General features: G+C 41.5%; 2 protein-coding genes across 2 annotated transcripts in view; one reads left to right on the top strand and one right to left on the bottom strand.

Annotated features, from left to right (window-relative positions):
• LOC106586619 (F-box-like/WD repeat-containing protein TBL1X) overlaps positions 1 to 10,475 on the top strand; it is a 38,065-nt gene extending 27,590 nt beyond the window's left edge. Inside the window, exons 3-15 of the mRNA XM_014174104.2 lie at positions 884 to 1,029; positions 3,002 to 3,221; positions 4,800 to 4,932; positions 5,102 to 5,243; positions 5,377 to 5,440; positions 5,549 to 5,646; positions 5,754 to 5,814; positions 5,926 to 6,047; positions 6,249 to 6,323; positions 6,453 to 6,580; positions 7,521 to 7,686; positions 8,026 to 8,127; positions 8,371 to 10,475. Coding sequence (XP_014029579.1) covers positions 884 to 1,029; positions 3,002 to 3,221; positions 4,800 to 4,932; positions 5,102 to 5,243; positions 5,377 to 5,440; positions 5,549 to 5,646; positions 5,754 to 5,814; positions 5,926 to 6,047; positions 6,249 to 6,323; positions 6,453 to 6,580; positions 7,521 to 7,686; positions 8,026 to 8,127; positions 8,371 to 8,397 — 1,484 coding nt within the window. The 3' untranslated portion in view covers positions 8,398 to 10,475. The remainder of the gene's footprint in view (positions 1 to 883; positions 1,030 to 3,001; positions 3,222 to 4,799; positions 4,933 to 5,101; positions 5,244 to 5,376; positions 5,441 to 5,548; positions 5,647 to 5,753; positions 5,815 to 5,925; positions 6,048 to 6,248; positions 6,324 to 6,452; positions 6,581 to 7,520; positions 7,687 to 8,025; positions 8,128 to 8,370) is intronic.
• Positions 10,476 to 10,700: 225 nt separating this feature from the next.
• On the bottom strand, positions 10,701 to 21,707 carry LOC106586618 (G-protein coupled receptor 143). Its single transcript, XM_014174100.2, has 10 exons — positions 21,493 to 21,707; positions 20,888 to 21,168; positions 18,927 to 19,036; positions 18,061 to 18,155; positions 16,706 to 16,798; positions 16,026 to 16,135; positions 14,552 to 14,660; positions 13,641 to 13,758; positions 13,215 to 13,482; positions 10,701 to 11,673 (listed from the first exon to the last, which is right to left on the bottom strand). The coding sequence occupies exons 2-10, from the start codon at positions 21,144 to 21,146 to the stop codon at positions 11,570 to 11,572; spliced, it is 1,266 nt and encodes a 421-aa protein (XP_014029575.1). The 5' UTR covers positions 21,147 to 21,168; positions 21,493 to 21,707; the 3' UTR covers positions 10,701 to 11,569.
• Between the last annotated feature and the right edge of the window lie 2,972 nt (positions 21,708 to 24,679).

Here is a 24,679-nt window from a genome sequence, read left to right as displayed (position 1 = left end):
GTCCTGTCTGTCTGCTGAAATGATTCTTATACTTGTGCTTTACATATTTCTTGTGTATTTGTTTCTGTGGTAATGTAGTTGACCTTGTTGATGATGTTGTTATGGATTAGACTGCATTGACTCTTTCTAAATCACATGTGTCAAACTCATTCCACTGGCTGAGTGTCTGCGGGTTTTCATTCCTCCCTTGTACTTGATTGATGAATTAAGGTCACTGATTTGTAAGGAACTCCCCTCACCTGGTTGTCCAGGTCTTAATTGAATGGAAAGACTAAGACACTAAGCCCTCCATGGAATGAGTTTGACACCCCTGATCTAAACGGTCCCTAAAGGTTTGGGAATTTTGGCACACATTTTACCAATGGCTACTTCAATACATTCACCAAAAACATGATGAAAAGCTTGAGAGAGTGCAGGAATAGGAAAGTAGAGGTGTCAGTAACTCCAGAAACTACAGTTACAACTACAGCCTATTCTACCTGTCTGTTGGCTGTTCAGTATATCGCTTTCCCTTCATATGTACCTGTGTCAACATGCCATTCACGTTACCCTATTTTTCACAGGGTGAATGAATTATTGAGATCCTAGCCACTGTATTTGATTACTGTTGGGGCTTTCTTTGAAGCCAGTCATTGGATAAATGCTTGATAGCTCTGGCATTTTAACATTTCTTCCGCTGAAAATGTCTACTTGGAATAATGAATGACTGTTTACGTTCCCTTTTATTTTTTGGTTTACATAAAATGTATATAAAAAGTTATAAATAACACCTCAGACATGGCAGATGTCTGTAGATATGTCTGTGTAGGAGTGAGACGTTTGTGTTGCAGGGTCTCTGGAGTTCTCGTTGTACTGACTGTGTTCTCTGTGTGTCCCTTTCCAGGTTTCTCCCACTCAGCGTTCACCTTTGGCATTGAGAGCCACATCAGCCAGTCCAACATCAATGGAACACTAGTGCCCCCTGCTGCCCTCATCTCCATCCTGCAGAAAGGCCTCCTGTATGTGGAGGCAGAGATCAGCATCAACGAGGTGAGCTCAGGGGCTCCAGTCCAGGCTGCCTTCTAGTGCTGCCTTGGGTCGCATTCATTAGCATTCACTAGTCAAACGTTTGGACACACCTACTCATTCCAGGGGTTTTCTTTATTTTTACTATTTTCTACATTGTAGAATAATAGTGAAGACATCAAAACTATGAAATAACACATATGGAATCATGTAGTAACCAAAAAAGTGTTAAACAAATCAAAATATATTTTATATTTGAGATTCTTCAAAGTAGCTACCTTTTGCTTTGATGACAGCTTTGCACACTCTTGGCATTCTCTCAACCAGCTTCATTAGGTAGTCACCAGGAATGCATTTCAATTAACAGGTGTGCCTTGTTAATTTGTGGAATTTCTTTCCTTCTTAATGTGTTTGAGCCAATCAGTTATGTTGTGACAAGGTAGGGGTGGTATACAGAAGATAGCCCCAATGGTAAAAGACTTGGTAAAAGACCAAGTCCATATTATGGCAAGAACTGCTCAAATAAGCAAAGAGAAACGACAGTCCATCATTACTTTAAGACATGAAGGTCAGTCAATACAGAACATTTCAAGAACTTTGAAAGTTTCTTCAAGTGCAGCTGCAAAAACCATCAAGCGCTATGATGAAACTGGCTCTCATGAGGACCGCCACAGGAAAGGAAGACCCAGAGTTACCTCTGCCACAGAGGATAAGTTAGTTGCCAGCCTCAGAAATTGCAGCCCAAATAAATGTTTCAAATAACAGACACATCTCAACATCAACTGTTCAGAGGAGGCTGCGTAAATCAGGCCTTCATGGTCGAATTGCTGGAAAGAAACCACTACCAAAGGACACCAATAAGAAGAAGAGACTTGCTTGGGCCAAGAAGCACGAGCAATGGACATTAGACTGGTAGAAATCTGTCCTTTGGTCTGGTGAGTCCAAATTGGAGATTTTTGGTTCCAACTGCCTTGTCTTTGTGAGACGCAGAGTAGGTGAATGGATGATCTCCACATGTGTGGTTCCCACCGTGAAGCATGGAGGTGGGATGGTGTGGGGGTGCTTTGCTGGTGACACTGTCAGTAATTTATTTACAATACAAGGCACACATAACCAGCATAGCTACCACAGCATTCTGCAGATATACGCCATCCCATCTGGTTTGCGCTTAGTAGGACTATCATTTGTTTTTCAACAGGACCCAAAACACACATTCAGGCGGTGTAAGGGCTATTTGAGCAAGAAGGATAGCGATGCAGTGCTGCATCAGATGACCTGGCCTCCACAATCACCCGACCTCAACCCAATTGAGATGGTTTGGGATGAGGTGGACCGTAGAGTGAAGGGAAGGCAGCCAACATGTGCTCAGCATATGTGGGAACTCCTTCAAGCATTCCAGGTGAAACTGGTTGAGAGAATGCCAAGAGTGCAAAGCTGTCATCAAGGCAAAGGGTGGCTACTTTGAAGAATATAAAATATATTTTGATTTGTTTAACACTTTTTGGGGCATTATTACAGGATTCCATGTGTTATTTCATAGTTTTGATGTCTTCACTATTATTCTACAATGTAGAAAATTGTACAAATAAAGAGAAACCCTTGAATAAGTAGTTGTGTCCAAACTTTTGACTGAGTGTGTATGTGTGTGTGTGTATATTTTATTCATTAAGGTTCTTTTTCGATCTGCTTTCTTCCTTTTGGTGCCTAGAGAATACAACCCTGGCCTGGACTACCACACCCAGAACAAACACCACACACTCTCCATGTAAATCAATGGGGTTGTTTATATAAGACTGCCCTCACTAATACAATACTCAGCAGTCATTTGTATGCTAAATAAGTTTATCGAAGTCATGAATCTCAAACAATACCAAAATCAATACACTATTGTACTTGGTAAATTAAAAATGTAAATCCTACAGTTCGAATTTATTGTTCATCAGTGCACTCTACATCCAATGGGGTAACCATGGCATATTTGGTGTTGTGTTGGCAGGATGGCACGGTGTTTGATGGGCGGCCCATTGAGTCTCTGTCACTCATCGACGCGGTGATGCCAGATGTGGTGCAGACGCGGCAGCAGGCCTTCCGTGACAAGCTAGCCCAGCAACAGGCGGCCTGCGCCATGGCATCCACCGCCGCAAGCAACCAACCCAACGCACCAAAGAACGGAGAGGCCATCGTAAACGGAGAAGAGAACGGCACACACACCATGTGTAAGAACAGCCTCCTGTCTAACAGGGCCGTTTAGCTATCACTAGCTAGCGTTGTCGTGCCGTAACCTATCAAATGATAGCTAAACATTTTCCCACATTATCTTGATACTTACTATGTGAGACTTACTACATCAAGCAGTGTGTGTGATACTCTAGAGCCGTGTGATTTTCACTGAATGTGAGGTAATTAGTAACATGGCATTGAGTGTTGATGAATTTGACCCTGCATGTATTCACCTTCATTGTGCCTCCCTAACAGATGCTTTTAGAATTCAGTCAGTGAAACCAGAGAGGTATGGATTGGGTGAAGCATTAGATTAGGGAGAAACCGATAGAGGATGTTGTGGATGTTTTGTGTCAGCCGATCCCACTGGAGTTAGTCTGTCTGTGTGGGTGGGTGGGTGGCAGAACATCAGCAAAGACTATGTTAGTTTAAGTAATGCTTGTCTGAACAGACAGGGATGTTGCAGCCCCGTAGGAATGCTCTTCAGCAAAAACAAGTCTGGAAGAAAAACACATTTTATCAATACTGCAGGCAGGATATGAAGATGATTACTGGATTAGCTCTTAGCTCATCTCCCAGAATGGTTGAGCTTTGATCCTCTAGAGATTGCTCCTTCCGCTTCAATTGGGTCAACAAGTACGTTTGATGCGGTAGTTGCAAATCTTAGATAACAATGTTATTTAAGACTTAGTAACTGTCTCGGGCTCTCGGCTATTTGCCGTTAATGTTTTGGAACTAGCCTAATTTAAATTCTCTGATCTTAAATGGTTATGATTTGAAAGGGGAGAGGTTAAACACCTCTAATTTTTGTCAGAAACCAACTTAGAGGGAAACAGTCCAGATAGTTAAAGTTTTTGCAACTGAATATGGCTCTGGATGAGAAGGAAATGGAACTATATTTTCAATATATGTGATCTCCTGTATAGTAGGTACTGAGAGTCATGTATGTGTCTGTTTTATTTCTTTATTTTATTTAACCTTTATTTTACTAGGCAAGTCAGTTAAGAACAAATTCTTATTTACAATGACATCCTACCCCGGCCAAACCCTAACCCAGACGACGCTGGGCCATTTGTGCGCGCCCTATGGGACTCCCAATCACGGCCGGTTGTGATACAGCCTGGAATCAAACCATGATCTGTAGTGATGCCTCTAGCACTGTTTTTTGTTGTTGTTTTTTTTGTTTATCTGTCGGCCCCAGCCTCGAACTCAGGCCCTGTGTGTAGTTAACCGACCTTCTCTGCCCATTCATCACCATTTTACCTGTTGTTGTTGTCTCAGCTAGCTCTCCCAATCAACACCTGTGATTGCTTTATGCCTCTCTCAAATGTCAATATGCCTTGTATACTGTTGTTTAGAGCGTTGGACTAGTAACTGAAAGGTTGCAAGATCAAATCCCTGAGCTGACAAGGTAAAAATCTGTCGTTCTGCCCCTGAACAAGGCAGTTAACCCACTGTTCCTAGGCCGTCATTGAAAATAAGAATTTGTTCTTAACTGACTTGCCTAGTTAAATAAAGGTGCGCCACTCAGGAGCCCCAGTCTATAACAGAGTGTGGATGTGATCTGATTACAGATAACCACAGTGAGCCCATGGAGATGGATGTGGACGTGGAGATCCCAGCCAGCAAGGCCACGGTCCTCCGAGGCCACGAGTCAGAGGTGTTCATCTGTGCCTGGAACCCTGTCAGCGACCTGCTGGCCTCAGGGTGAGTCTCACTGGGGAGGGGAAGTGTGGGGGGCACAGGGATGGGTCAGTACTGGGTTCAGCTTTTCTGGGACTAGCGAGGCTAGAGCAGCTCACTCACACACGCACACACACTGTCTCTGTCTGTCTGTATTGACTTTCTCTTCTGTATTCTGCCTGTGTGTGTCTAGGTCGGGAGACTCGACAGCCCGGATCTGGAACCTGAATGAGAACAGTAACAGTAGTTCCACCCAGCTGGTGCTCAGACACTGCATCAGGGAGGGAGGCCAGGACGTCCCCAGCAACAAAGATGTCACCTCACTAGACTGGAATGTGAGTTCTCAATTGTCCATTCCATCCATCATCTACTGTGTCAATTCTCACTTGACTGAAATGGTCTGGAACGGAACATTAGAAGTCCTCTATACTGAGTACAGTTAACAAACTGCTCTATTTGACCCCATAGAGCGACGGGACACTCTTAGCAACAGGATCTTATGATGGATTTGCAAGGATATGGACAAAAGATGGTTTGTTGAGTTTTGTTGCATTTTAATTCATTTATATTACAGTGCCCAATACCAAACCTGAATCGTATTGTCATCTGTGCAGATACATTAAACTCTTGTCTTTCACAGGTAATCTGGCTAGCACCTTGGGGCAACATAAAGGGCCCATATTTGCACTGAAGTGGAACAAGAAAGGAAACTCTATCCTCAGTGCTGGTGTAGATAAGGTATTTACAAAATATATATTTTATTGTGTATATTATTTAATCAAGTAACTCCAGTAGCAATCAGCTATCCCTGCAGTATTTGCTATGTATCTGTTGTCATTTTCCAGACAACAATCATTTGGGACGCACACACAGGAGAGGCCAAGCAGCAGTTCCCCTTCCACTCAGGTAAGCCCCTTGTGTCCCGAACAGAAAGATGTAGGACTTCAGCTGCTCGGTTGATGTGAATTAACCCTTTGAATACTGTCCTTGTCCTTCTGTGTTGCCTCCTACCTACAGCTCCAGCCCTTGACGTGGACTGGCAGAACAACACAACGTTTGCCTCCTGCAGCACAGACATGTGCATTCACGTGTGTCGAATGGGCAGCGACCGGCCGCTCAAAACCTTCCAAGGCCACACGGTAAACAAACAGCATCTCTGTTCTAGCCTCTACATCTCACCACTGAGGACTTAGTCACACTTAGGATTTCTCTGCTTCCTGTATTTTCCCAAACTTCTGAAGGTCTGTAAACAGGATAATGTGTAACTATTAAACGGATAAGCATGATGTCTTATTGGTCCTCTACAAGTCTACATGTCTGTCTTCCCATGTGTTTTTCAGAATGAAGTCAATGCTATCAAGTGGGACCCGTCAGGGATGTTACTAGCCTCCTGCTCTGATGACATGACTTTAAAGGTAAGGCCAGCGCTTCCACTTCAGCCAAGATTTTGGACACACAATAAATTCCACCTCTTTCCTATGACCATGATCTCTATATGTCAATATAATAATGTAATGATTACGCAGTGCTGTTCTCTTTCCCAGATCTGGAGTATGAAGCAGGACTCGTGGGTCCATGACCTCCAGGCCCACAGTAAAGAGATCTACACTATCAAGTGGAGCCCTACCGGCCCCGGCACCAGCAACCCCAACTTCAACATCATGCTGGCTAGGTGGGACACACTCACAGCACCTAGACTTGTTCTGGGACAGCGTTGTGATTTATGAGTTGAGAATGGACAGTGTGTGTGCCAGTGAAGGGGTCTCTTGTCAAGAAGTGTCCCAGACATTCTCTCAGGGCTAGTAACTGTCAGTGGATCAGGGACATAAAGCCAATGCTTCTATATGTAAATGTTACAGTTCAAATACCACAGGCATTTACAACCTCTTCTGAAATCCCCTGGGATGGGCGTAAATTTCACTCTGGATGTAAAACTGCCATTACTACTATGACTTGTTAGGAACTTGATAGTAATCTGAGGTAAATGCGGTATTGTACACCAAGATACAGCTCATGTCTGATCATGTGATTTAATCGGTTCTTTCCCAACTTCTGTTTATTAATTTCGTTTTAATCTCACAATATTTTCCTGTGTCCTTATAAAGTGAGATTTGCAATCTAGCCAGGGGCAGCCCCAGAAGACTTGGCTTACACTACCTAATAATACCATTTTGATGAGAAAGTGTTAATGAACGTCAGCTCCTCTTTTCATTAACACATGCGCTCAACCGTGTATCTCCTTTTGTGGTGACAGATGTTCTCACCGATTCTACAACATCACACATCTCGCTTTGTGGATCAGCATTTTGAATTAGAGTTTGCATCGAGCACCAAAGCCAACTTATTGACATATTTCATATCCTTCTTTCTATGTAGTGTTGTTGACAACCTGAAGCTGGAAAAAGGACTTTGTTGCTACTTTGTTATAAAGGTGTTAACTCTCCTGTCAAACCCTGTAAATTACCATCAGTACTGAAAGATCAGTAATGACTTGTTGGTATGAACATAAACTTGAACAATGTTTGAGTTTTCATGTATTTCAGTTACAGTACGTATTTTCATTTAGTAGATGTCGATGGAGAACTGACCACGTGCTCTGTCCTACCCCTCAGTGCCTCGTTTGACTCGACGGTGCGTCTGTGGGACGTGGAGCGAGGTGTGTGTATCCACACCCTTACCAAACACCAGGAGCCCGTTTACAGTGTGGCCTTCAGCCCCGACGGAAAGCACCTGGCCAGCGGCTCCTTCGACAAGTGTGTACACATCTGGAACACCATGGTGAGTCACCCTGGAGGTTATAACTCAGTTAACAGTTTATAACATGTAACAGCTTTTAGCAGCTTATAACAGATTGTAACATCTTATAACAGATTGTAACATTGTATAACAGATTGTAACAGCGTATAATAGGTTATTATAGATTATAACATGTTATTATAGCTTATAACAGGTTATAGCATCTTATAACAGTTAGTTAGTAGGTCATGTGGTCAGGTAAAACACCTGGCCCTATGTTTAATACAGGCTGTGACATTGTTGTTAGGTCAAGCAGGCAACTATGGTCCTTAAGCAGTCCTCACCAGAGTTGGTGGTAATTTGGTTGTGTTGTGGTTGCAGTCTGGAGCCTTGGTGCATAGCTACAGGGGGACTGGAGGGATTTTCGAGGTGTGCTGGAACAGCACAGGAGACAAAGTTGGTGCTAGCGCTTCAGATGGATCGGTATGTTTGATACGATTATGATTTGTGTTTTAAAATGTATATCATTTGTATTAATGTGTTTTTATTTTTTTCATTTATGCATGTGCTACTACCACTCATTTTTGTACGTAAAACCAAAGTGATAAAAAGCAAAGACCTTAATGCTTTAGTCTCAGGACCAATGCTTTCAGAAGTGCATGGGGAGAAACCAAAATATTCTGAAGCATAATATGTATTATTAATCATGCTATCTTTGCCCTCCAGGTATGCGTTCTCGAGCTCCGAAAATAGCATCGTGGCAGTGATTTTGAAGATGGACCCTGGAATGTGCAGACAAAATGCCTTCTGCCATCAGCAAACACACTCTAATAGTTCAAAGCAGGCCTGGCAACGTGGAGGACAACCTCAGAGTGGACACAGGAGACCAACAAAATACTTTTTCTAACTAGCACAACCTACTCAATGGATTTGTGTCTCTTGTTTTAGACCACAAAGAAAATCTGCTGGGATAATTAATCCACAGGACTGGACTAAATCTAATAATTGTTGTTCAGCCATGCTTTAAAAGGTGCCTAAAGAGGAAGTGAAATGACCACCTACCCCTGCTGTTATTTGGCTAGGGCCTGAATCATGAGGAAGGTTTGCTGAGGTTTGGGTGTGTTTGGGGTCATATTGTGAGAGAAAGGTTGTGTTTTAGAACTTATCTAAGCACATGTTAACCCTATGGTGTCCTGAGTTGAGAAACAATGTGGGAGACATGAGGAGAGTGACATTGTTAGTGCTGCACTGGCCTCCTCAAATGTGATGTTTAAGTTGTCCTGAGTGGAAAATGGTTTCTGTTTCAAGAGCTCTTCTTGCAAATGTTTCTTAAATGGACTTTTGAAAGTCAGAGTAACACAAGGCGTTGCTATGAGGTAGTTCTGTTCTCGCATTTAATAACACCATTTCAATGAAGAAAAAACTACCTTTTAATGATGTTTTCATTCACATGAGGAAGAAAAAAGCTTTTTGTGGACATCTTTACAAGATGCAAAAAGTGGTTTATAAGTATTCTCCCTTCTCGATGTAAATTTTATGAATGTAAAGATATGTAAATTAGATGAATACACAGACTTATATACTGCGTATATATGTTTATTTACAGTACACTTTGGCATCATCCTCTAGATGCGCAATACTGGCTAGAGATATTGCCCCTTTTCTTTGCTGATACTCAGTTACAAGACCCTGATTAAATTTAATGCATGTCAGAATTTTTTTTTACACCATGTATGTTCTTTTATTCTACCAATTATGTGTGCATCAGGTTGGTTTGTCAAGTCAGGTGGCGCTGAGGTGGACTGTAGTCATTTCACAGGACATGTCGGTGAACTTAGTCTGTATTCAGTTCTAATGACAACCAATGAAATGGAGATCAGAACAGACAGAGAACATGATGACTGACCAGGAGAAGGAGAGACCAGAAGGAGAGGAGGCTGTGAATGTTTTAATTGTGTTGTCTCAATGTTGCTTCAGTAGCAAACAGTCATCACTAGTCATCTTTTGATATTTTCTAACAGTACTCCTCTGTTTGGCACCGCAAGCTATTTGACGGAAACCCAGGTTACACTCTGACCGATCAATCTGATTGGTCAAGCGAAAGTCCTGCTGTAGCTTCTAAGCTGTGATTGGTTGAATTCGGTGGAGGTCCTGATGTCTCCACTGCCTGATCTAATAGGTCAGATTTGACTTCTGATTTGAGATACCTGTATAATGGGTTTAGCTTTAAATGGGGAAGTTCGTTTTACATGGCCCGTTGAACATTTTAGACCTCTCCACTGGTACTTAAGTGAAATCACCTGGGGCACCGGGCCATGCCAAACGAACTTGCCCATTGTGTGCTGTATGTATACTTGTACTTACCATGGTCTAACGTGATATCTGTCTCTTCAAACTAACAAACTGACAATGCCTGTTTCCTGGTCCCTTTTCTCTCTTTCAGTCAAGATCATTTTAAGAGCAATGTGTGAAGTGCACTTTTTCAGAAGGTAGGAGCAGCTTTAGTTTGGATTTGTGATGAAAGGGGAAGGCCAGCATTTTTATTTCTTGTTTTTTTACAACATAATCGGGCGTTGATGGATGGATGGTTCATTGTCTGACTTATTTTTTGTTGCTGCTGAGAGCCATTATTGTCTGTGTCAGACTGAGAATCGGACTGTGGTTGGTGGCCATCTTGGCATGCTGAGAAGCCCAGTGTGGAATAAAATGCTGTGACTGACAGCGATCACTCTCCCCCACCCAGTCTAGGGTATGGTCATCTGTTTCCAAGACTAAACAATGAAATCACATTATGTCTCAAATAAAGCACTCTATTTTGATATTAGAAAACACTTTCCTTGTATTGTTGGGTTCTTGTCATTTCCCTTTAAATGTGGCTTACGTGGCAGAATGTATAGCATTACTGTGCATATGGAGAGGTAGATATTTGGTGTCAGTGTAGCACTTTATCAGATACTTCATGTGATCATTTAACTCATGACACATCAAACTTGAAAGAAATGACAAAATGCTTACCCTCCTTCAACTTGAGTTAAAGATAACACTATCACGAAACCTCAATTGCTCAATATTTAATACTGTATAAAATACAACCAAAGTACAAGGTTAACAATGTAACGTTCAAAACCCTATCTACAAATCATTTACCTATAAACAACATCTCAGGTAGAGATATATTCCCGTTCGTTTATGCTTTCGGGGGCTACTTATGTGCACAAGTCATACATGCATACGTACAGTACACTAGGTCTGCTGATGTATTGAATTGAATACATGCTTCTGGAGTAATTAAAGCACATTTTTAAAAGGCAGCCTCTAGGTTCACCAATAGTCAATAGTACAAACCTGACATTTCTTATCTGAATTGAACATGAGACACCGTGAGGTAGCCTTGGACTATTCCATTACTGTACAGTTGATAGTTCAGTAACGTAACGCCAATGGTGATTAGAAGGGCTGTGTGTTCCGTGCTGAGGCAAATTAACTGGCAAACCCTTTGGGGCCTGTCATATATGGACACCAGAGATATGAGAAGCAGACGGACGGCCAAGTGTGTCATGTTGTTCTGTGATAACAAACCTTTAACTATGCTACAGTAACAATGAGATGGTAATCCTAAAGAGAAAAAGAACTGAAATGGTACAGGTAGACAGACCATTTTTAACTGCTGGTTGATCTAGAGGGGCGTCTATGGGTTCATGGTTTTCCAACAGAGATCAGGGACAGGGTGTAACATTGCGTCCCAAATGGCACCCTATTCCCTATATAGTGCACTACTTTTGACCAGAACCCTATGGCCCATGGTCAAAGTAGTGCACTATATAGGGAATAGGGTGCCATTTGGGATGCGAACTAAAACATGGGGGAGGGCAAAGACGAGGTGCAGAGAGTGGAGGCTGGCAGCAGGTTTTGCAGGTGGCTCCAGCTAGTGCCTTGCAGAGCTCCCCAACGATTCTCCATCTGCGTCTATCTCCTCATAGTCTCGGTGCTCAGTGGAAATGTGGATTTCAATTGTACTAGACTCTGAACCTAGCAAGACAAAATAGGGGAGATGACCGAGTTAAGGCGGGTATATATATCCCTTCTCTTACACTTCAAATCAAAACTCCCAAGTGTCTATTATTAACAAGTCCTCTGCTGCAGCTCTCTTCATTCAAGGCATGCACAACACCTTCATACAAGTAGCAAATCTCTTACCATTGCGATTTTTTTTTAACAGTTTAGACAAGACTGTATTTACATGTGTTAAAATATATGTTTGGATCCTCTTGTTAAACCCCCCCCCCCCCCCGAAAAAAAACAAAACAAGCCAAACAAATTTCCAACACAACTCTATATCGAAACTTATATATAAGATCCTTGAGAGCTATAATACAGGGCCAAATTCATAAACAAGAAACACTAAAGCCTTGAAAGTTGTTCTTTATTTCATGAGGAGTTTTCATTAAAAAGTCACGATCACTGTCTCAGATCCTGAACAACAATCAAAAATATTATATATATCTGTGTACATTATCTTGAAATTGTGCACCGAAACATCTCACTAAGGGCTAGAGTGTATCAGATCCGAACTAGCTTACACCCGCATAGCGGTTGTTTTGGCTGTGTCGGCGGAGGAACTGCGTTAGAGTTGTCAAATCCAAAAGCGTATCCTTGCGTTTGCTTAACCAGAAGACTTTACAATCTAACAAATCCCACGCTACAAGTTCAAACACTCGAATGTGTGATTTTCTATTGTCTACACCTCGATTAGACTGATAGGCTATAAATTAACATGAAACCATGTATTGGCCTACACTTCCTATCAACATTTTGAACTTCTAACGCGGTAGGGATAATAAGGAAGAGAGTGGTTTGTGACACTAGGCAGCCGCTGAAATGTGTCAGCTCATACCACAGTTACACCTCTAACGTCGCCAAAACATTGCTATGCGGATGTCTGCCAATGCGGGTTAACGCTAAATCTGATTGAATCATGGCCTAAGTTTGCTTAAATAGTAGAACATAAAAATTAAAAATAAACAAAAACATACATTTCTCCCAAAATACATGATATATTTTTGTCCTCACTTAATTGTAATATAACCATGTGAGAGCATAAATATTTGACATTATGGAGTTAAGATGCAGTTAAATACACGGTCTACTACTACCTACCACACAAACAGTTCATGTCATTTCATGATGAGAACCAAAGCCTTTCTGTCCCTGGTCATTTCTCCTGGCTCAGACCATCATCCTCTATAATACATCATCTAAGCTGGTCCTGGGGGACAATCTCTGACAGTAATATATTTTTCAAAACTGGATTTACTAAGGAAAGCCCGGTGAGTGATGCCATTCCATATGAGTCTGAAGACATCTAGAACTTTAGAATCTAAAACCAAATCCATACTTGGTTGTATGATATGAAACAAACTGAGTGCGGCTTTATTGGCAGCACCATGCACTGCAGAATGTAACGTTAGATGATGATGCCCAGCATGTGTACAACAGGTTTCACCAACCTTGATACACTGGGGAGTTACCATTGCCATTCTCCCCGCTCTGCAGCCACACATGCCCTTTACCTTCTGATAGGACGCTGATGGCGTCGGAGGCCGGCTGCCCGTTGCCTGTCATGTTCTTGCCTGTCATGTTCTTGGCCTCCTGGACGTGGCTCTGGTAGAGCAGGGTGGAGCCCACGATGGGGTTGTAGCCCCCCACGTTAGCCGCCGAGGTGGAGGCTGAGTCCCAGGCCAGCTCCCTCCTCCTCTGCAGGCTGCAGTCCACTTTGAAGCCCGTCCAGCCATGGAAGGCCAACGTGTTGAGGAAGCCTGACATGGGGTTCAAGATCCCCTGGAAACAGTAGAACATAACACAGAGACCTTCAGATATGAACAAACCTGAGCCTTCAGAATAACACACTAACATTGGTGCTGGACTGGTTTGCTGTACAAATAAACTTCTGGCCAAGATCGTTTACTATAAAGTAAATGTATTGACAGTGAACCCACCATGATAAACCATGTGATGAGGGCTGCGTTTCGTATATTCTTCAAGTCACCAGCTTTTATGTCTGTCTGCATCTCCAGGTAAAACAGCAGGCTTTCATTGATGATGTTGGGAAGCCAGCTGAGAAGTGGGAATCATGATAAAGGTATTGTACATTAATGTCAGGAAAGCATACTGAATGTCAATACTTTTTTATAATGAATCTTATTTTTCATTATGAAAATGACTTAAGTTCCTTCACTGACTGGACAGATTCACCAAGGGCTAGCTACAATATGCCAAATTAGGTCTCTGTGGCTGCGTTTACACAGGTAGACCGATTCTGATATTTTTTCCACTAATTAGTCTTTTGACCAATCACATCAGATCTTTTCACATCAGATCTTTCTCAGAGCTGATCTGATTGGTCAAAAGACCAATTAGTGAGAACAAAATATCAGAATTGGGCTGCTTGTGTAAACACAGCCTTAAAGTAATTGATAAAAAGTGTAGTAAAAAAAATGCCAGTTCTGCAATTTTGAAACGTGGATCTTAGAATTCAAGGGCCTCTGCAGCTCTCCATAATGTTCGGAAAGCACTTTTTAGAAATAAATGGATTGACACTACAGCATTATAAGTATGACTTCTTTGAGGAAGGTCATGGACTTTATGAAAAAACTTCACACATAAGCCATTCTCCAGCATTGCCAGGAAACACAGTTGCCTTAACTTAATCAAATGTAAGTTTACTTCATTGCCAGGAGCTGTAATATAGATTCCTCCATAACCCATTTACTTGCCATCAAGTTTTGTATGCTGTTTGGCTAACACAATACAATAGAAGACAGGAGAAATGTTATAGACTACATACTATGTATCCCACAATGACATGCAATATTCTGGTCTTTCTCTTAGTTAAAGACAAGTTTCTTACCAAATAAAGAAAACCAGCATGATTTTGAAGAAGCGTATTTTTATCTCTGTTCCCAGGCGTCTCTCGTTTTCAGTGTAGATCCCTTGTCGTCCCTTCAATAACGATGTCACTGAATGGAGAAAAAAAAATGAAGTTACACATTCTTTCTGGTTTTACAATAATCGCAATGTTTCTTCTAAAAAAGAATAGCTATAAAAGATTGAACCCATTTAAACACATCTCTGTAGGACTCTACATTTAAATACGACAAGGGATAGAGCTGTTAGTATTTACAGTTGAATTCAGAATTTTACATGATGCCATTTATTTTCTGAAATGCACCAGTCCCTCCTGCAGCAAAGCACCCCCACAACATGATGCTGCCACCCCGTGCTTCCCGGTTGGGATGGTGTTCTTCGGCTTACAAGCCTCCCCCTTTTTCCTCCAAACATAACGATGGTCATTATGGCCAAACAGTTCTATTTATGTTTCATCAGACCAAAGGACATTTCTCTAAAAAGTACAATCTTTGTCCCCATGTGCAGCTGCAAACCGTAGTCTGGCTTTTTTATGGCAGTTTTGGAGCGGTGGCTTCTTCCTTGCTGAGTGGTCTTTCAGGTTATGTCGATATAGGACTCGTTTTACTGTGGCTATAGATACTTTTGTACCTGTTTCCTCCAGCATCCTCACAAGGTCCTTTGCTGTAGTTCTGGGATTTATTTGTACTTTTCGCACCAAAGTACGTTCATCTCTAGGAGACAGAACGCGTCTCCTTCCTGAGCGGTATGACAGCTGCGTGGTCCCATGGTGTTTATACTTGCGTACTATTGTTTCTACAGATGAACTTGGTACCTTCAGGCGTTTGGAAATTTCTCCCAAGGATTAACCAGACTTGTGTAGGTCTACAATTTATTTTCTGATGTCTTGGCTGATTTCGTTTTATTTTCCCATGATGTCAAGCAAAGAGGCACTGAGTTTGAAGTTAGGCCTTGAAATACATACACAGGTACACCTCCAATTGACAAAAATTGTGTCAATTAGCCTAACAGAAGCTTCTAAAGCCATCACATCATTTTGGGGAATTTTCCAAGCTGTTTAAAGGCACAGTCAACTTAGTGTATGTAAAATTCTGACCCACTGGAATTGTGATACAGTGAATTATAAGTGAAATAATCTGTCTGTAAACAATTGTTGGAAAAAGTACTTGTGTCATGCACAAAGTAGATGTCCTAACCGACTTGCCAAAACTATAGTTTGTTAACAAGAAATTTGTGGAGTGGTTGAAAAATGAGTTTTAATGACTCCAACTTCTGACTTCAACTGTATCTATGTATGGAATATCTGATATGAGTGTGCTTGTGGATGCGGCCTTAGGGCCCTGGTCAAAAGTAGTACACTAAATAGGGAATAGGGTGCCATTTGGGACGCATATTGCCTGTCCAAGGCTCTGAATCATAAAGAGCTAGCCAGCACCAGAGGGGCAGTTTGAACTGACCTGCAGACACAGTCCTGGCGAACAGCGTAGGGTTGACTATAAGCACCAGCAGTAGAGGAGCGTAGGTAGTGATGTAGTGAGGAATGGCATGCTGCAGGCCATTCTCACAGCTGCAACACGAGAGAGCACACTGAGAGAAAGGCACTGCACATCACACGACCTTACATGTATCCTCCAGGCATGGGGGAAGGATCACAGGAGGTAGCAGTACAGAGACATGTTGGGTTAGCACACCACAATCCTCAGTCATTTAAAGGTGTAGTTCAGGATTTTGGCAATGGAGCTCTTTATCTACTTTTCAGAATCAGATGAACTCGTGGATACAATGTTCATGTAATTGCATCTAACTTCCTTCATACTGGACGCAGATACAGTACATAAAAATCGTAAGTTAATTTGACTCTGGGGAAGTAGATAAAGGGCCTCATTGCCAAAGTCCCGAACTATCCCTTTAACTACAATAGGGCTATTGACTGTCAGTGTACAGCACAAGTCTTGGAATGCACATAAAACTGGTCTAACATCAAGGATCCTAAGACAATGTTCACTCCTCCAAGTATCTTGACAGTCAGCAGTACAATAAATGCTGTCACAACTTCACAAGCCTACATTTTCAATGTGATTCATGACAACACAAACTTGATGTCACAGACACAACCAATGGAGAGCTGTTGACATACCTGGAGATGGATGGGTAGTAGAGCATGGCCACACCCTCCACACACAGCAACACGGCCAGACCCCATGTGATCATGTGATACAGGATGATGGTACTGACAGAACAACAAGACATCACATGTCATGGGGCCCTGTGTTTTGGTTAATTATGTCATATGACCTGGATTTTAATCTTTATTTAAAGCTTTTTCATTTCAATTTTATTTTATTTTTATGTCAGATGGTCCAGTACCATCCTCAGACAATTGGTTTCATTTTTGGTATAATTCTCATTTCTGGAAAAGGCTTAAAATAGAGGTTAAAATCCAGGTCATGTGACATGATTTACTAAAACACAGGGCCCTACTCATGATTCATGAGCCAGGCACAGCTTTCAACACATAAACAGACACTAAATGTACAAAACATGAAGGACACCATCCTAATATTTAGTTGCACCCCCAGTTGGCTGGATGTCCTTTGCGTGGTGGACCATTTCTTGATACACACGGGAAACTGTTGAGCGTGAAAAACCCAGCAGCAGTGCAGTTATTATTTAGTCTTGCCCATTCACCCTCTGAATGGCACACATACACAATCCATGTCTCAGTTATCTTTTAAGGCTTAAAAATCCTTTAACCTGCTCCCCTTCATCTATACTGATTGAAGTGGATTTAACAAGTGACATCAATAAGGGATTGTACATTTCACCAGGATTCACCTGGTCAGTTATGTCATGGAAAGAGCAGGTGTCCTTAATGTTTTTTACACTCTGTGTAGTATATTTCACACAATATCTCACTGATTACATATGAGATATACGGTAACGCCCAGAGAGAAGTGGTATCAGAAATGAAAAGCAGATTTTCACATTCTCTGCCTAATGGAAGTGGCATATCATTAGGACAGTATGAATAATTAAACACAATATTTGTTTTTGCGCTACATCAGACTATAAGTTGCTGTGGTACTTTCCCCATCTGGAAAGACAGAAGAGTTTTATATTGAGGAGTTGCAGCTATATTATATTGTGAGATTACTGATATTATATTGATGAGAGCGCACATCAGAGGCAGTGGTACGTTTCCCTAACTGGAGACATAGTCAAGAGTTTTATGTCTATAGTATTTTGAGAGCAGAGGAGGCTCGTGAGGGGAGGACGGCTCATAATGAATGGAATAATATCAAACACATGGAAACCAGGTGTTTGATGTGTTTGAGACCATTCTTTTGATTCCGTTCTATTGATTCCGTTCCAGCCATTACCATGAGCCCATCCTCCCCACTTGAAGAGCCACCACTGATTGAGAGAAAACATATTTGATATAGAAGTGATATAGCCAAATGTGATTGATAGCAGGAGGAGAGTATATACTACCTGATTCCTGCAGATCTTTTGACCACAAGGAAGACATCCACAGCGTAACAGAAGGTCCACCAGAAGGATGCACTGAAGAACAGCTGAATCCACATCTGGGGAACACAAACCAGACTAAACATCAGAACAACACACTGTATATAAACCATACTGCAACAACCATCATACAGGAGGATATGATACATGGTGCAGAATCTCTCCTTGATAAGTAACGTGATAGCTTTCTAATGTAACTAAACCTAACCTAGGTCTAATCTCGTATTTGAAATAGGCCTATGACTGTGTTTAAGAGCACAGGGTGGTCAGTACATCTAGGCATCTCTGCTGTGTGTCAGTGTGTCCAACACCCAAATACTGGATCAACGTTGTTAAATGCTCCATGCAGAATAATTGACTTACTCGGGGAATTTCAAATTCTCTAAATAAAGGTGTTTGTTCAACACCCTTGACTTTCCTCTACATTATCTGCTGTGTGCAGTGAAATGTTTTATTTTATGGTTCTTCACAACAATAACTCCTTTAAGCACCATTTTGTCATGCAAGTGACTGTTTCTAATGTAAAATACAATCTGCTAGCCCATTCCTGTCAGTACTGTATATTTGCTGAGCTCCTTTTTGTCTCAGTTTAGTCATTTAGTAGACGCTCTTATCCAGAGCAACTTAAATGAACAATTAGGGTTAAGTGCCTTTCTCAAGGGCAAATTGACTGATTTTTCACCTAGTCAGCTCAGGGATTCAAACCAGCAACCTTTCGGTTACTCGCCCAATGCTCTTAACCTCTAGGCTACCTGCCATAACTCTTCTTCTGCCAGGTCAGGAGTTTTTCCTGGTCAGGAAAAAGTCCTAGAGGTGGTTATCATACGTACTGCACTGCCGACGCAGAACACCTCTGGCCACACGTCGCTGTTGTTGGCCACATTGATCCCTCTGACAAGGTTGGGCATGCCCAGCCAGATGGATGACCTCATTATGATACCTGGAGGAGACAAACACAACATCTCAAAACATCTGACCGTCTCATGAAGATCTGTTTTATAAGACTCCTGACTGTATGGATGTCAATGAGTCTCCGTTGATGAAACACTCAGTAGAACGGTCAACCATTGGACGGTCAGTAGAACGGTCAAACAAATGCAACAAGGCTCAGATCACAGAAACTAAATAGAAATAGAGGGTGATTTTTAAACATCTGTCCGTTAAACTGTCATCTTTGTGAGGTGGACGGAAATCACCATAGCATCATACACACCTTACAGGGTATTTATACTGGAGTTAAATCCTCACTGGCTTTAATTAACACTGGAAACAGATAATGAAGCTGTTGCTTATTTGGCTCGTATTATTACACACCTTGTTAATGTGATTATGTCATGGAATCCTTTTTATTGTGGTTACAAGTGTAATGGAAAGACTAGAGACCTCAGGTGATGGTTCATAAGGGCCTTTCCACTTCCTGCTGCACTGTGCTATGACGCTTGGAAACGTGTGCGTATACTTCAGGAACTTAACGTGATGTACTTGATGCTCTAGTGTGCTTTGGCTGAATGTTGAACGTATTAAAGTTGTTTTTATTTGCAGTGGGGAAATAACCCTGCTGGGAGAAACTGGAACCACATACTATTCAAGTTCATTCCATTATTCTTTGACACCTTCTGTAGAAGCAAAATAACAAAGAAAGACATACCTTTGTGGGTAGAGACTGTCAAATGTATAATTTCTCACTACCAATTGATTTACCGTGTTGATTTATTGTGTTCTAATGTCATTTTCCCTGTAGACAATGAAATAGGTTTTCATTGCAACAAATATATCAGCAAATTAATTTAAATGAAGAATAGAATTGATCAAACTCCCTCAGTTCTATTCTCACAAAAGGACAGCAGTCCTCAGTTCTTCTTCTGCATTAGTGTCTTATCTCTACTAGACCATCTAGTAAAGGCCATGACTCAACTTAAAGTGCTTTGATTTAGTATGCTATCATTTTGTGTGACAAATGTCACACAAAAGGGCTTCGAGGATATAAAATGTCACCAGTGGCAATTCAAGCAATGTTGGCTGATTAGACTCCACCTCTCACATGAGTCTAATTCTAATCTTACTATATCATGGAATTATCCAGCACATATTCTAATTTCAAACAGTAGCCTAGGTGATGTTAAGAAACTGAAACTACTATAGTAGCTAAGCCTATAAATTGCCTCATTTAGACACAAATCAGTCCAATGGTTGGCTTGTGGGACTATACAGTATTTTCTCCATTGTGTATGATTGATTACCGTTATGAAAACAAACTGGTAAGAGTCCATTCTTTCACAATGCATAAATGGTTTATAACAACTTGAAAATGTTGGCTCATGCGTCATCATAATTAGGCTTAGCTACATGATGTGCCATGAGTGGATTTCCATGTGAGACTGAGAGCTATTACAAAATGAGCAAATTGAGCAATATGCCCAATTGCATGTGATATTTGCTATTGTTATTGTGTTACTTTTTATTTTAGTCTACTTGGTAAATATTTTCTTCTTCTTGAACTGCACTTTTGGTTAAGGCCTTGTAAGTAAGCATTTCACGGTAAAGTCCACACTTGTTGCATTCGGCGCATGTGACAAATAAAGTTTGATTTGATTTGATAAGAACTGGTGTTTCACTAGCAACAATAGTAGATTCTATTGTCATAGGCTATGATGAACAATTAAAAAGTTCACAGTAAAGTAGGCTGACACAATTCTAAACGTTGTGTACGCCTACAACTTTGATTAAACTCTCCATCGTATCGGCAGTGACGTGGAAGGTGTTGATGAAAAGTAACGGGACATTTCCTTACCTGTACATCCCAGAATATCACATATGCTGATGATAAACAATATTCTCGACGAAGACGCTGGCTTGGGAAGAGGGTACTGTCCAAGGCGTCTGTAACCCCTACGTTTGGGCAAAAGTTGTAATATAGAAAATATCAAACTTAAACCTGCACTACCAATGCAAATGGCGCTAAAGAAGAGGGGCTGAAAAGTAATGACAAATTCAGTCGATGCGTCTCTGTTTGGGCAGCAGAACGTCTCCAGCCTTGGGGATGCCATCATGGACTAGATGCAGAAAAGCAGGCTACGGTGTCAGGGGAGAAAATAAAGGGAAATTCATTCATTTAGTCGTGGTATGAGCTGCTCCTAGTGAAAATCACGGGTTGAATCATCATGTGCTTCTATTTAATCTTTCCAGTCAGGGTTTAACTGCCCCACATTGGTAAGAGCCTACAAAAAGAATGTTGCTCGGGCATTTGGAGTAAAAAGGCATACTCTTTGTTCAGTTACATTTTTCCAACAAGTTGTCCATGCCTCTATAATATTAAGTATAAATTGCATTATGAGTGTATGAAAACGTGAAAATAGGAGTGAATCAATGTGTGTTCAGGAAGAAACTGTGACTCACCTTTAATAAATAGCAGAGGCTGTAGTCCTGGTGGAAAATATGAAATGCACAGTATGCAAACTTTTTCATTTTCTACAACAATTGACCCAATTATACAAGAACATGTGATCATATGCAGTCGTTTAGAGTGGTTTGAATGTAGGTAGGCTACATTCAAAAGTTGAAATACAGTAGCAAAGTTAAAAGGCCCTACCCAGTCCAGACAGATAGATTATGAACACCCTACTGCACAGCCCCTTGGCCTGAGAAGGTAGGGAGCTGCTGCATTCCAACTCTTAAGAACCAGAAAAGCAGGTGCGGAAAGGATTTGTGAAACAAAACAAAGGAGCTATGAATATGCATTGATTACAGAGAGGGCATTGAGTGGTTTTGCAATGATAAACTATTCTAATCCATGCCATTTCTCTGACAAGGCACAAAGTCATTTATGTGTTAGGTTTACAGTGGCAGGGATTATATCAACATCATTTACTCCTGAGGTACTGAACTGTTGCACCCTTTACAACCCTGCTGGTCATCTATGAACGACTGAACATCTTGAAGAACAATTTGGCCTTAATGGCCATGTACTCTTATAATCTCCATCCGGCACATCCAGAAGAGGACTGGCCACCCCTCAGAGCCTGGTTCCTCTCTAGGTTTCTCCCTATGCCGTTCTAGGGAGTTTTTCCTAGCCACCGTGTTTCTACATCTGCATTGCTTGCTGTTTGGGGTTTTAGGCTGGATTTCTGTATAGCACTTTGTGACATTTGCTGATGTAAAAAGGGCTTTATAAATAAATTTGATTGATAGATTGATAGTAGGCTATTTGATTTTGCAGCATCCCCCTGGAGAGCTCTCTCTCTTCTCTCTCTGTCTCGTTTTCCCTCTGAACAAACCTCTCTCTGCTACTGTCATCTGATGGTGGATAAAATAACTTCTAAAGAATGTTTTCATCTGGACTATCCTTGGGATAGAGAATCACCTTGTTGCATCCATGAAGAGTGCATGTCACAGAATGCGCATAAGGAGTGCCTTGTCATGTTTTCTCACTGTCACGTGTTTGCCTCTCGATAATGTCAATGAGGGGTAGCAAATTTGGGGTATTTAAAAATCAACAAATTTATGTGGAGGATTAGTTTATTATCGTGCTTTGGGTTTATTATCTGCTTTGGGCAGTGTCAGTTGTTGATAATGCCAGTGTACCTATCACAGGTGGCTGGTGGCACTTTAATTGGGGAGGACATGATTTCCATGTGTTTGATACCATTACATTTCCTCCATTTCAGCCATTATTGTGAGCCGTCCTCCCATCACCAGCTTCCTGTGGTACTTATGTATAATCTCGGTTATCCCAGAACTAAAGTCTCACGTAATTGGTGGGTTGCTCGATTTATGTTTACGTAGTCTGTCCACGAAAGATGAACCTATGCCAGACAATGCAGTAACTAAGTATTTCTGGTGTATTTCCTCTAAGACAACATTGTATCCTCCAAATGGAAAAAGTAGGGAGCATAAATTGGTTTCTGGCAAATTTCTCTCTCTTGCAAATCTCTGTGAGCCTTGAATTTCTCCTTGTAAAATGTTGCCATTTAGAAGCCTATCCAGCCAGCTATTTGAACTGCATTCCTTTCCAATAACACACAGGTTTTTTGGAAACTTGCAAGTAGGCCTATACAGCTGATGAACGGCCACTCATGGAAAAGTACTCCTCCATTTAAACCATGGCTTTACAGTTTGTATCCAACACCACCTCAGAGGGCAAAGTGTGTGTCACACAGGGTGTTGACACAATAACCCAAAATATGAAAACAAACATGTCACTGCAAATCTGATTTCTATGTATCTTTCCAGCCCCAACTCTCTCTTCCTCCCCTTCCCCCTCTCCCCCCTCTATATTTCTTCATCAAGCCCCCTCCTTCCATCTCTCCCTCCCTCTTATACTGGACCCGTCTTATAAGAGTTGAATGTTCATCTTGTCATTATTGTACTGCCGTATATTGTTTATATGGTCTGTCTTTGAGTGGACTGTTTGTGATGACAGTGTCAAGTTACGAACCTGCTCGACAGGCTTCCACTCACTCTCTCTGCCCCACCATTGGTTCTTAATAAGCACCATGTGCACTGTAAAAACCAGCCCAGCAGGGCATTCAAACCCACTTCCTGCATCTCAGACTCTGAGTCTGGTGGGAAATGACATCACAGGCTCTGAGTTGGGGCCTGATGCCAAAAACACCCCAAAAACAGTTCAGGAACAGACGGTACAGATACATTTTGACACCAGCGACAGGTGACAGCCCAGTTGCTGATGTTACAAAACTGATGGTGCAGACAGACTACTAGACTGCTGTCTGATTTGAGGAACTCTATAGGTAAACAATGAGACAGGCCACAGGACACAGCAGTGATAACCAGAGGAAGAATGCAACTCCGACTGTATCTGTTGTGTTTCTCTCCAACCCTTTGATGAGTGGTAAGTACTAGTAGACTGCATGGTGAAATAGACAAAGTATCCACTTGTCTATATCCATGCTTTGGCTAATGAATTTATGTATGTATCTGTGAATGATCCTATGCGTGTTGTTTTTATTTTGTAAGATATTGAGTCAGATTGGTCCCCCATTCATGATGCAGCCTACAATGGACATGTTCTCACACTGAGAAACCTAATAGCTCAAGCAAGGAAGGCATAGCCTTGGACTGGCAAGGAGTCAACCGTTATTATGCAAGCTCATGCCTGCAGGCGTCAGTTAAACTGATATTTGTTATTTCTGTTTATAAAGTAACAGTAGCCTTACCATCATCTGCAAAATGGGACTATAGATGGAATGTATCACTTAAGCACAGTATTATACAACGGACAGCTTAGAAATGCTGCACACTTCAAAGCAATTTTAATATGGGGAGTGGAATTTCTGAATAAGCTTAAAAATGTCTGTCTATTGTTGATTGAGGTAATTGCAGAGGGAATAGGATTGGTTTTGATGTTTTATTGTTGTCATGTTTCTTTCTTCGTCACAGGGAACGTGTGTCAACCTGGCCACTCTAGAAAGAGTCTCTCCCCTTCATGGAGCATGTCTGCAGGGACACACTGCCTGTGCAAAGTTACTGATAGAAAATGGGGCAAATGTGAGTAAGGAATTCCACTCTATCTGCACCATCTCTGGCTGATTTTAAGACTCACACAACACAAGGTTGTATACATGTT

Source organism: Salmo salar, chromosome ssa25 (genome assembly GCF_905237065.1).
Source record: "Salmo salar chromosome ssa25, Ssal_v3.1, whole genome shotgun sequence".
Lineage (NCBI taxonomy): Eukaryota > Metazoa > Chordata > Actinopteri > Salmoniformes > Salmonidae > Salmo > Salmo salar.
The sequence above is the reverse complement of the archived record's forward strand: the minus strand, read 5'-3'. Positions and strand labels throughout refer to the sequence as shown.

What these genes read in the sequence shown, in the direction of transcription:
- LOC106586618 (XM_014174100.2), bottom strand. Translation starts at nt 21,146, where the DNA reads ATGATGGCATCCCCAAGGCTGGAGACGTTCTGCTGCCCAAACAGAGAC. An exon ending in TACTACCCATCCATCTCCAG is followed by an intron (nt 16,136 to 16,705) that starts GTATGTCAACAG and finishes CTCGTGTTGCAG; the next exon opens with CTGTGAGAATGGCCTGCAGC. An exon ending in TCATCACATGGTTTATCATG is followed by an intron (nt 13,483 to 13,640) that starts GTGGGTTCACTG and finishes TACTGTTTCCAG; the next exon opens with GGGATCTTGAACCCCATGTC.